The 12,701-nt window shown below is 44.5% G+C and overlaps 1 protein-coding gene across 1 annotated transcript; it reads right to left on the reverse strand.

Annotated features, from left to right (window-relative positions):
• Positions 1-1,193: 1,193 nt before the first annotated feature.
• LOC113122676 (IgGFc-binding protein-like) lies at positions 1,194-12,344 on the reverse strand. Its single transcript, XM_026294173.1, has 20 exons — positions 12,048-12,344; positions 11,291-11,870; positions 10,599-11,197; positions 9,916-10,483; positions 9,383-9,648; positions 8,950-9,288; positions 8,196-8,769; positions 7,876-8,081; positions 7,423-7,564; positions 7,012-7,340; positions 6,333-6,912; positions 5,653-6,251; positions 4,884-5,340; positions 4,058-4,656; positions 3,384-3,951; positions 3,103-3,302; positions 2,537-2,917; positions 2,149-2,435; positions 1,402-1,452; positions 1,194-1,303 (listed from the first exon to the last, which is right to left on the reverse strand). The coding sequence occupies exons 1-19, from the start codon at positions 12,342-12,344 to the stop codon at positions 1,443-1,445; spliced, it is 7,581 nt and encodes a 2,526-aa protein (XP_026149958.1). The 3' UTR covers positions 1,194-1,303; positions 1,402-1,442.
• Between the last annotated feature and the right edge of the window lie 357 nt (positions 12,345-12,701).

Below are 12,701 nucleotides of genomic sequence, written 5' to 3' on the forward strand. Positions count from 1 at the left end.
TGGCTGTCATTGGCTTTTTTGCTCAGAATGCCCTAAAGGATTTGTGTGCAAACTTTGGTCCATTTCTGACAAACTAAATGTGTATTTCCTAATACAAATTTCTGCAAATATTCACATTGTTATATAGGGGGCGCTATAGGGCCTACAGTGATTTTGTTCAGTCACCTGGACTCAGGCCCCCGGGGTCTACAATTCATCAATTGGTCCGATTCCAATCCGACCATGCGTGTGAGAGTTATTACACGTTGAAGAACTGGCGGCGAGCCAAAAACCTGGGCCAACTTGCAGCGCCCGCCAAAGGAAAACCGTAATACTTATTCAAAGATTTTGGATAACTTTTGCAGCCCCATGGGTCTCGGTGACGCCGGCCAAAGATGAGCTCGATCGGTCAAAAGCCCAAGGAGGAGTTCGAAAGAATACGAGGTGAGCAAAATCAACGAACTCAATGACCTCCAGATAAACCCCCAGCTGGTGGACTTCCTGTCGGTCACACGACCTGGACACGATAAGCTTTTTTGCCTGGCCTGACATGAAGAAGATGTGTGCCAGGTTTTTCCGACTGTACGATGAAAAAAGTGTCACATGACCTCCCATAGGCCCAATGTATTTTGACCTTTGTCGGGGGCGGTGAAGAGCCATTCTTTTGAGGTCGTTTATGAAACCCATGAAATATCAAATTTTCACGCGATTCTGAGGGCCCTGCAAATTTTGGTGAGTTTTCACACACGTTCAGGGGGTCAAATTTGAGGTTATTTCGGTAAAAATAGAATAATAATAAAAAAAAAAATAAGAATCCTAACAATTTCCAGGGCCACGGCCGCGCGACACCGGCACACTATACATTTTCTGAAAGGTCTAACGCCCAGTAACGTCATGGTGGGGTGTGGGGAGACACTAGATGATGCCTGAAGCCGCCCCCTTGCGAAGTCGTCCCTTGCACGTTGAGCGATAACAATAGTCCCTGCGCTGGGACCTTGGTCCCTGCTCGGGCCTAATGAGATCATATTTTGTGAAACACAGACACGTAAAACTTGGTAGAGAGATGCAGTTTTTATTATTATTTCTTATTCTCAGTTGTAGTCATGTGGAAAGGAAAGGATATAACCTACATCCTCCACCAGATGGAGATGTTTATCAAGAATGAGACAAACTTGGCAACTATTCTAAAGTGAACAACAGACCAGACTGTCAGTAACAACCCAAAACCATTTCATGAATCAAGAGGAAGTGCAGAAATAAATGAAAAGTAAGACTGCCTGTAAACCAGCAAGTTTAGCCAAACAACTTCACTTTCTTCTTCATCCTGTTTGATGGGGGTAAAATGCACGATGTCAGTAACTGTTTATTTCACAAGGAATTTTTAAGTCATAGATCTGAAAGGACAAAAACTTTAGTTTTTACCTGTATATCGGCTGCTTTCTTTCACAGCAGAACCAACATTTCTACAGGCCACTAAAATGAGACAAAAAACATTGCAGTCAAAGGACAGTGGAGCAAAAAGGTCCTGTTTACTCATAATACAACACAGATTATAAACAAAATGTCTGAAACTTTATTTTAAAGGCAAAAGCAAACACTCAGAAGTCATTTCTTGTCTTGGTTAGGGTGTGGTGTTGAGAGGATTCATGAAACAAGACAACTACTCTGCATAAAGGAGGATGCACAAAATGTAATTCTCTAAGGGACTGACTGAAAGTTAAAACACAAACTTAGACAAGGGATCAAATTAATATCACACCAGATGAGTCTTAAGTGTCCTTGGATGACAAGCAGTGATTGGATTGCAAGCTTGGTAGCTTTTGATGGTCGTGCCTGTCACTCTCACCTGCTTTTTATCAGTAATTGCCATAGAGGATTCTCTGGCATTTGTTAATTAAGTTGGACTAAATGCAATTAAAAACCACACTCATTGCTTTAAAAGGGCTCTGTGGAGTCCTTGTTTAGTTCTTGCTGTTAAAAGAATAAGCGGTTGAATGGTCATAGCACCATCCCATCTCTTGCTGATGTGGACTTGATTATTTCAGTGGTCAAATTAAGTCTGCAGTTTGCATAATAAAGGGCAAGATTGAGTTCAAGATTAAAACTTCCACTCTAAGTAGAATTGAAGGTGAAAAGTGAAGCTGAGCGGTGTGTGTTTTAAACACTCACCATCTAGAAAAGTCCCCAGCGCTCCAGGAGCCAATAACCACAGACACGTCAGTGGCGATTTTCCCATCTGCAGTCGTCATATCATCTTTGGAGTTGTTATTGTAGTTTCCACAGGCACCGCACATTTTACCAGACAGGCTGCTATCAACAATAACAGTGACCTCCTGTGACACTGAGTAGGTGACTCGCACAACTGATGCAATATCGATGATCACAGTATTGCCTGAGATTTGGACAGATAGTTCATCCATCACTTTGCTGGGAAGAGACACTTTCCTACCATTTACCTGCATGGCATAAAAAAAGGAAAATCAATTTAGACAAATTGACAATATCCTGATTTTTACTGCCAACATGAAACTATGTTGTCTCAGGCAACTCTTCTCACCCATGTCTCCTGCTGGCTGTTCACAGTGACAATGGTTTGCTTGAAGAAAACGTACACAGAGGCAACAGTAGGAGATGCCCCTTCACTGCAGACCCTGACGTCCACGACCACACGGAACCACAGCTTTGTGCTCTCGTCGCACAGGGAGGCTATATCAAACGCCCCCTGAGCTTCTATTACTCCAGACATGCCATCAAAGGAGGTAAGGAGGCCAATATGGTTGATCTTACAGCGGCCCTGTTTAACGTGACAACCTCTGACCCCATCTCTTAAACCACATTCCTCCCCACTGGCACAGGACAGTTTTTCACACTTCGTCAGCCCAGATGCCTGGCACACACACTTGGAGCTACAGTCTTTGTCCACCACTGCTTGGCCCACCTAGAAACATATATTTTGTTTAATGTTCAAATGATTTCTCTTCCAGGTCACATGGGTAAATGTTATGACAGGAACAGACAATGTCAAGTTATTTTTAGATGCAAAAGGTATTTTGTTCCTGACTAACTTTGTGTCTTAGCACAATTACTATGTTTGATATCAAAGTAAAATGTCAGTAGTTTTACCGTCAGATATCTGCCGTCATGCAGACATCCACAGTTTTCCAAGGGAACACATTGGACACTATCAAAAACGAAGCCAGCATCACACTGACATCCTTCAAAAGAGCTTGCAGAACAGGAAAATGGGTAAATAAAGCCGGCACAAGTTTCAGTGCAGGTGTTGGCCCATAACTCATAGTGACTGTGTGGAGGGCAGGAAGCAGCTACAAGACAAGAAGACATTTGTAAGAAATGTAAAGAAAAACCAAGGGACATTTCTTCACTCTAGGTTTTGTGTAACTCACGGCAGAAGGAGCTGCTCCTCCATGGCTGGATTTGAGCTCCTGCACTCTGGCAGGCCAAAGCGTAGGCCTGCACACTGTTACACAGAGTATCTTTGTTGTCACCCACAGCACAAACATCAAAGATACAATGAGACACATGTGCTGCTGGGTCAACTTTACTGTGACAAGCTTTGAAAGGCCCATCAGGTGCACTTATGATGCCACAGGAATCAGGTTTTTCATACAAAGCAGCCTTGGCCTGATCACACACTGGGCACTGTCCTCCACAACCTCCACACCGAAATCCAGGCAAGTCCACCACCCACGCTTTCCCAAAGTCATCGACATTGTTTGTTTGTTTGCCGTCAGGAAGTAAGAAGTCATCACCACCATCCTTGTTGTAGTTGCCACAAAGACCAGACATCTTATCCTGATATGTAGAAGGCACAATCACCTCAACATAATAGACAGTGTCATAGAGGACTTTCAGTCCAAAGTCTGTCTCGACAATTATGTTGAGGCCATTCTGGGTGACTCTGACACGACCATTGTCCAGGGAGAGAGGAAGGTTGAAAAGTTCATCATCAACCTGAATAAGGAAACAAGTGGAATCTCAGAAACTATTTCATGGTTGAAATTAAATTATGTACAAATGAAACCACAATACTGTTCTGGATAAATGCTGTTCCACTCACAATGACTTTCCATGGTTCTCGCTGCTGGATGTAGATGACATAACCATAAACTGCCACTGCAACTGACTTGGTAACAGCTACCTTTCCATTTCCATATTTCTCATTCCCCTGAGTTACAGTGAATGGTGTCAGTTGCCCTTTGTCATCATCAGAAACCTTGGCCAACACATAGACACAGGTACCCTGGAAATCAAACTTCCTTCCATCAAAAGAAATATAATGGGGGTCACCTGAAGCCACACACTTGCCTTGTCCCTCAGGGTGGCAGCCTTTCACTCCGTTCACAACTTTACAGATCTCTCCTACACGGCACTTGGCCTTTTGGCAAGACACTGCACCATTCTCTCCACAGATGCATTGCTCTGCACATTCGTTTTCAGGATAGAAGATATCTCCTTTCCTGTAGTACTGACCATTGTACGAACAGCCACAGTCTCCCACAGGTACACAGGTACCCTCACTCAGGAGGTAATTTTCGTCACATTCGCAGGCTTCTGTACAACTCCTGTCGCAAGTGGCAAAGGAGGTTATGCTGGCACAGGTGAGTGGGCAACCCTTGGCACACAGAGCATAGTGGCTGTTAGCTGGACACACCATTGCTGTGGAACAGGATGGGAAGAGGGAGAGAAAAACAAGATAGAAGATTTAGGAAACATTTTGAAATAAGAGATTTGAATCATGAAAACATTAAAGGAAAACATAAAAAAAAACTCACGACAGAAGGTATCTGTTCTCCAGGAGTAGATGGTGATTCCTAAGCTCTGACAGGTTGAGACATACACTTTCACTGCATCACAGACTGACCTTTGATGACCATGATACTGACAGGCATCATACACACAGTCCTCCAAGTAAGGAGCAGGATCCACGTGGCTGTGGCAATCTCTGAAAGGCCCTGTCTTGTCAGAAATAATGCCACAGTACTTCTCGCCTTGGTACGCTTTACTTTCAGAGTCGGAGCAGGCCTGGCACCCTGCCCCCTGGCAGACTGATGAACACCCTGGTACAAGGGCCACCTGCCAGCTCTTCCCCAGCTTGGCTCCATCAGTGGCAGTCTGGCCATTTGGCATGGTCAGGTCATCCTCAGCTTTTCCATTGTAGTTGCCACAAAGACCAGAGACTGCACCCTGATAGGTGCTGGGCAGAGTAACTCTCACTGTGCTCCACCAGTCAAAGGTCACAGTGATACCAGCAGCTGTCTTGACTACAGCTGTCCGGCCACTGAGAATCACCACCACCTGATTATCGTAATTCAGTGGCAATGAAGCAAGCTGCCCATTGAGCTGAAGTGCAGAAAAAAAAGGGAGGGAGAAATATTTTTAGATACTAATAGATTTAACAATTTTTCTGTTGTTGCTAATCCTACATGAAGGGTATTTAAATCTTACTTTGGTTATGTCTGTCTGGATCTGTCAGCAATTAAATGTCTATGGCAGAGGGCATTACCACCCAATTATTTGAATATGGATGTGTCTTATTTTTCAGTACTGTAATGGGAGTAGATGCTGTTTCTTCTAACATTAGTGTCTGATGACTTCAACAATCAATCAACAACATTATGTTTCATATATCCACACTGATCCATCCATACTTACCAGGACCTTGTAGGGGAATTCTTTGCTGATGGTGAGGGTAATGCCATATATGGACAACGTGACCGTCCTTGTGTAGGATACGACTTTGTTTCCCCGGTTGTCGTTCTGCACAGTCACATTGAACGGCACTAACTCAGGCTGCTGAGAGCACAGTCCCACCAGCTGATATGCACACGTCCCCTGAAAGTCATACTTGTAGCCATCAAAAGTGCGGTAGTGTGGGTCACCTGAGGCTGTGCATGTGGCATGACTGATGGCATGGCAGCCACGCTCTCCATCCACTATGGTGCATCTTTCTTTGGCAGAGCAGGATGCCTCACGGCATGTAACCATGCCCATTGTGGCATGACACTCACATAGGCGAGTGCAGGGCTCATCAGCCCAGAAGCGCTGGCCGGGCTTGTAATAGCGACCCTGATAGGAGCAACCACATGTTTTAATAGGCACACAGACACCGGCACTGAGGACGTAACCTTCATCACACACACAGGTCTCAACACAGGTACCACTGCAGGTCTGCTTTTGATCAGGGAATGAGCAGGATGGCTGGCATGGGCTGGCGCAGTCTTCATAGTGGCTGTTGCGTTGACAGTTCATTGCTGGGCAGAAATTAAAAGACATCAGTCAAATAAAGAATATTTTAAAAGATTCTTTGACAAATTGTTTACTGAGATACTCACGACAGTTAAACTGTTTCCTCCAGTCCTTGATGATAATCCCTTGCTCACGACACTGCTTATTGTAAGAGGCCAATGCCTGGCACAGCATTTTCTTGTCTCCTTTATTCATACACACATCATACACACAGCTGTTCATGAAGGCCTGGGGGTCAACACTTCCATGACATTTCTGGAACACACCATTGGTCTTGGCTGCGAGGGCCCCACAAAAAGCCTCAGTCTCATAGAGCTTAACTTGGCTACCATCACAAGTAGGGCAGGTTTCCTCACAGGTGTCCCAGCAAGGATGATCTTTGTCCTGGTCAGGGGTTTGCCAACTCTTGCCCCACTCTATAACTGAGGAGACAGGTTTCCCGGCTGGATTCAGGAGCTCATCACTAATGTCACCATTGAAATTACCACACAGACCACAGACCAGGCCATAGTAGCTGCTGGGGAGCTTAATGACTAATTCCCAGTTCCAGTCGTACTGGACAACTAAGCCAAAGTTAGTCTGTAGTACTGCAGTGAGACCACTCTGGTATACTGAAACTTCACCGTCACCCAGTTTTAATGGCAGATTCTGCAGCTCCCCATTCACCTAAAGGAAACAGATTAGAACACTAGAATAAACAATACTGTACACTGTAGAATGAAATACTACAAATCAAACACATCAGAAAATAAACAAAAATCTTACCATAACTCGACCAATCTGGCTCTTGACAATGGTAATGGTGTACCCATATACAGATACATCTACCTCTCTCACAAAGGAAACTGCTGTGTATCCTCGATTATCATTTCTCTCTGTGATTGAGAAAGGAACTAGCCCATCCAAGTTTCCACAAGTCTTGGAGATGACGTACTTGCAGGTGCCCTGGAAGTCATAGTTGTAACCATCAAAGGTGTGGTAGTGTGGGTCACCCCAGGCCCAGCAGATTCCAGTGAAATCAGGGACGCACACAGCTTCACCATTCTCAACAAGACACCGCTCCTTGACCCGACAATTAGCATCTTTGCAGGGATCTACACAGGTTATAAAGGGAATTTAATAAATTCAAGTCAAAAACAGTTAAATCTGGTAATACAGTGCAGTTATTTGCCTTGCCTGTGTTGTAACAGGCCCTGATTCCTTTCTTGACCATGCATTTGGTGCTTTGAGGGCAGGAGTACTTTTCGCAGATTAGTCCTTTTGCTGGATTACAGGTGCACTTCGTGTTACAGTCGTCTTCATACACAACCTCCTCAGGCTGGACAAAGGCAAAAATAGGAGAAGACATTACACGTTATAGAAGGGTCTAGACCATGTTCATTCAATCTTTACAAGAAAGAAATCTAGACAGCCAGATAGTTATATGTCAGGAGAAATCCTCTGTACCCATTTCTATGACTCAAAAAGGCAGGGCCTTGTCAACAATAATGCCACAGTACTGTGGAAAAAGTAAAGGCATCTTTATTTCCTAGTTAGCATGGTGGGGAGTAGCTTAGGCCCCTTCGATCCTCAAAAGCAAACACTTGTATATTACTGTGTATGAAATGGCTTTTTGGTGCTGAATTTTACCTTATAGGTTTTTCCATTCTCATAGCAGCCACACTCAGAAAGTCTAACACATGTCTGTCCATTGAATACAAAGCCAGCGTCACATTCACAGCCCTCTGTACATTTGGTGGAGCACTGAACAATCTGTGTGAGGCCTGGGCAGGGGTCAGAACAAGCATCTGCACACACCTCATAGTGACTGTTGGCTGGGCAGTTCATGGCTAAAAATGATCACAAGACAGGAAGAGAAACTTTTAGAGTAGAACCTGTTCTTAGTTTTAATAAGCACAATAGCTTTCAGAAGGCAGATGAGAATAAGAGGTTGACTCCTCCTAACTTACGACAAAACGAAGCAGTCCTCCAGTTGTTTACATCCACTCCTGCCATGTGACAGTTGAAGGCGTAGGATGCAATGCTGTTACACAACACCTTTTCATCACCATTGGCAACACACACATCAAATATACAGTCATTAAAGTAAGGCTGTGGGTCAAGTTTTTTATGGCACGCTGCAAAAGGTCCACTGGGTGACGTAACCATTCCACAGTTAGTGGTCTTTGAAAACACAGCCTTGCGAGCTGGGTCACATTTTGGACAGTAGTCCCCTTCGCAGCCATTGTCACACACCACATTAGGGACAGTCACCTTCCAGGAACCTCCAAACTCATTGACGTTGGTGGTGAGCTGGCGATTGGGCATTTGGAAGTCATCTTTTTGGTCACCATTGAAGTTGCCACACAAGCCACAGACTTTATCACGGTAAGTACCAGGTACTGTGACTGTCACTTGGTAGACCAGGTCATAAGTGACTAGCAGTCCGAAATTTGTTGCAACAACATAGCGCATGCCTTGTTGATAAACGAGCACAGCTCCATCATTTAGATTCAGGGGAAGGTAGTTAAACACTCCATTTACCTAAAGAAGGGACGAGGGTTATTGAGGGTAAGAATGTTAAAATATATTTGACAAGTTTGTTTTATGTCTCTCTGCATTTATACTATGTGCTGCTACATGACAGAACCAACAGATTCCATTGTTTTCCAAATATGAATCTTTGTTATACGAAGAACATGAACATTTAATGTCGTTACTCACCAGGACTCCATACATGTTGTTCCTCATGATAAGAGTGAAGCCATAGACCTCCACAGCAACCAGCTTAGTGACAGACACCCCTTTGGCTTTCATCTTGGTCCATTCCACGTTCTCCACCTCAACAGAGAAGGCCACCAGGAGGGTACCTTCCAGCCCACAGCTCTTGGAAAGTGTGTAGGTGCAGGTGCCTTGGAAATCAAATGTTTTCCCATCAAAAGAGCGGTAATGGGGGTCACCAGAGGCTTGGCATACACCGTTACCAACAGGGTGACATTTCTGGATGCCATTCTCTACTTTACACTTCTCATTTGGGCCACAAGTGAACTTTTTGCACACAGTCTGAGAAAAAGAGACACAAGAGAAAGGTTGAAAAGTCCAAGAGTTCACACCAACCAGTATAAAGTTAAAATTATTATTTACTTCATCACAATACCTCTCCATTTTGTGTGCATTTGCATTCCTCTTCACACTGCCCACTGGGATAAAACACTTGGCTGACGTGGTAGTAGCGATCTTTGTAGAAGCAGCCACATTGAGAAAAGGGAACGCAGGTATCTCCACTGAGGATGGATCCCTCGTCACAGGAGCAGCCTTCCTTACACTGACCCTGGCAGCCTTGAGGAGGGCCCAGACTCTGACAAGTGGCAGGGCAGGCAGTCGCACAAATGTCATAGTGGCTGTTGGCTGGACATTTCACAGCTGTACACAAGACACATAAAAGGCAACGTGAGGACAGATTCCACGAGGCAGGTATTACAAAACTGCATAAAACCCTAGAAAAGTAGAAAACACATTGTGAAGTACACATAAACAAGGACTACACTCAGAGCAGTAGAATAAAGTAAAATTAAAGTTTATTTTTTTTAAATTAATTTCTTCAATATTTGCTTTCTATACTACTACAATAAACCATGTTGACTGTACTTTTTATATAAATTATTTAATTTAAATTCATGTATTTCTCACCACAGAACTGACTGGTTCTCCAGCTGTACACTGTGGCCCCAGCGGTCTGGCAGGCAGATGTGTATGCTGTAATAGCCTGACACAGCACATCCTTCCTACCATTGTACATGCAAACGTCATAAACACAGTCTTCAAAGAAGCCAGCTGGGTCCACCTTAGCATGGCAATCACGGAAAGGCCCTTTGGGGTCTGTCAGTATACCGCAGAAATCTCCTGTTTCATACTGAACCTTCTGGGTAATGTCACAACTAGGACATACCCCCTTACAGCCACGGACACAGCCTGGGATCTCAGCCACTTGCCAGCTGTCACCAAAGTCTGCTGGTGAGACAGGTTTGTCACCATTCTTGGGAATCAGGTCATCCTGGGGTTTGCCGTTATAGTTGCCACAGAGTCCACAAACAGCTTCCATGTAGGTACTTGGCAGTGTTACAAATGCAGCACTTTCCCAGTTGAAGGAGAGTTTGAGGCCAAAATCTGTGGTAACAACAGCAAACATGCCACTCAAATATACAGATACCCGTCCTTCTGCCAGCGAGACAGGCAAGTTGAGTAGCTCATCATTCACCTGGAGAAGGACACATCATGATATTTACATAAACAGATGAAAAAAATCAAACACAGACTCTGAACAAATCACTCAGAATTAAACTTTCACATACTAGATAACACACAGCACTTACCAAAATCCGACCCTTGTATGTCTTGGTTATGACAATGCTGAGGGAATACACTTTGATCTCCACTAACTTGGTGTAGGAAACCACCTTGCTGCCTCTGTGCTCATTCTGCACCAGCACTTCAAAAGGCACTAACTCCTTGTTCTTGGAGCAGAGTGCAACTAGTTGGTAGACACATGTACCCTGGAAGTCAAACTTCTGCTTGTCAAAGGTCTTATAATGGGGGTCACCTGTGGCCTGGCAGGTGCTGTGGGAGGCTGCTTTGCACTTTCTAATGCCTTCAACCACCTGGCACTGCTGCCCTGCCCCACAGGTTTTATCCTGGCACTCCACACGTCTGCTACCAGCAACACATTTACACCATCGCTGACAGCCCTGGTCAGCCCAGAACGATTCCCCAGCTGGGACGTATCGGCCCTCATGGGTACAACCGCACTGAGTGTCAGGCACACACTGATTTCCGCTCAAAAGAAAGCCTGCATTGCAGGTGCAGGTCTCCACACAGGGGCGCTTGCATTTGGATGGAGCAGTAGGATCAGAACAAGTGGCTGGACAGGAACTGCCACAGAGTTCATAGTGGCTGTTGGCTGGACATTTGGGAGCTTGAGGGAGAAAACGGAGAACAGATTGTAATAAATGCTTGCAACAGCATAGAAGAAAACGTATGCACATACAGTGTTTTGTACAGTACTTACGGCATTGAGCAATTGTCCTCCAATCTTCAATCTGGATCTCAGCAAGCTGGCAGGCTTCAGTGTAAGCCTCCAGTGCCTTGCAAAGAAAATGTCGAAGGCCACCTCCCATACAGACGTCATATTTACAGTTTTCCAGGTATGCTTGTGGGTCGATGGCAGCATGACATTTGCTGAATGGCCCATTTATTGTAAGTGTGATCAGCCCACAAAACGAGTCACCTGCCCAGATGTTCATCAGGCTGTTTTCACAGCGCTCACACCCTCCCACACAGTCATCTCTGCACAGAGCATCTTCTATCAGCCCTGGAACCTTCCAGCTGCTCGCAAAGGCCACAAGCCCATCTGCCTGGGTGCCAGAGGGTGTAGTGAAATCATCTTTGGGGTTGCCATTGAAATTGCCACAGAGACCACAAGTCTTACCAACATAACTATCAGACAAAGAGACCACAAGAAAGTTTTCGTAGTCATAACGGACATTTAGACCAAAATCAGCCTCAATGACAACAGAGCGACCGCTCTGAAACATCATCAGTTTGTTGTTGTTCAAGGCTACTGGTAGACTCCACAGAGTGTTGTCAATCTGCAGAGAAGAAAACAAATAGTGTAGTCTGAGTATATAACAGACATGTACAGGAATGAATGTCTGCATTTCAGTCCGTCACACAAAAAATACTTTACTATTTATAATAAGCTAAGTAAAGATCATATTAAAACATTGTATTTGAAATAGTTTATTAACAGAAATATGAAGTCTTACCCTAACACGACCTGTTTCAGACCGAACTACTGTGATGGTGACACCATACACCTTTACTGTGACTGAGCCGACATAAGACACCCTAAGGCTTCCTCTGTTCTCATTCTGGGCAAGAACCTCAAAGTCTGGAAGCTGGCCGTCTGTTCCACGGTTTTTAGCAATGACGTATGTGCAGGTACCCATGAAGTCATAGTATCGGCCGTCAAAGGTTCGGTAGTGAGGATCTCCCACGGCCCAGCAGGTACCACGTTTTCTTTTCACTGGCTTGGGGACACAGGATGGAGAGCCTCCCTTCATCTCACACACCTCATTGGCATTGCAGGTGATACTGCTGCAGGACAAAGGTCCTACTAGAAAACCATAAAGAATACAAAGAAAATAGAAAAGAAAATAATCACTTGACTGGTTCTATGCAGCACCCTGTATGGCACTTTCAGAAACAGTATAATTTTATAATGGAAATGTTATCAATACTTGTGCCTTTGCTGTCTAAAGAACATTTCTGGTCAATGTCAGAACCTGAGGAATTTAGATCACAGTCCTGTTTCACCCATTCAGGTTATTAATTCCACGTTTATAGCAACTGAAGGTCAATGCAAATCCCAACAAAAGCAAATTTTGATTAAACAGGTACCGGGTTTGATTTCCACTGGC

Source organism: Mastacembelus armatus, chromosome 16 (assembly GCF_900324485.2).
Source record: "Mastacembelus armatus chromosome 16, fMasArm1.2, whole genome shotgun sequence".
NCBI classification, from domain to species: Eukaryota; Metazoa; Chordata; class Actinopteri; order Synbranchiformes; family Mastacembelidae; genus Mastacembelus; species Mastacembelus armatus.

What these genes read in the sequence shown, in the direction of transcription:
- LOC113122676 (XM_026294173.1), bottom strand. Translation starts at nt 12,344, where the DNA reads ATGAAGGGAGGCTCTCCATCCTGTGTCCCCAAGCCAGTGAAAAGAAAA. An exon ending in AGAATGGAAAAACCTATAAG is followed by an intron (nt 7,565 to 7,875) that starts GTAAAATTCAGC and finishes GCCTTTGTCCAG; the next exon opens with CCTGAGGAGGTTGTGTATGA. An exon ending in ACAGCCAGCAGGAGACATGG is followed by an intron (nt 2,436 to 2,536) that starts GTGAGAAGAGTT and finishes TATGCCATGCAG; the next exon opens with GTAAATGGTAGGAAAGTGTC.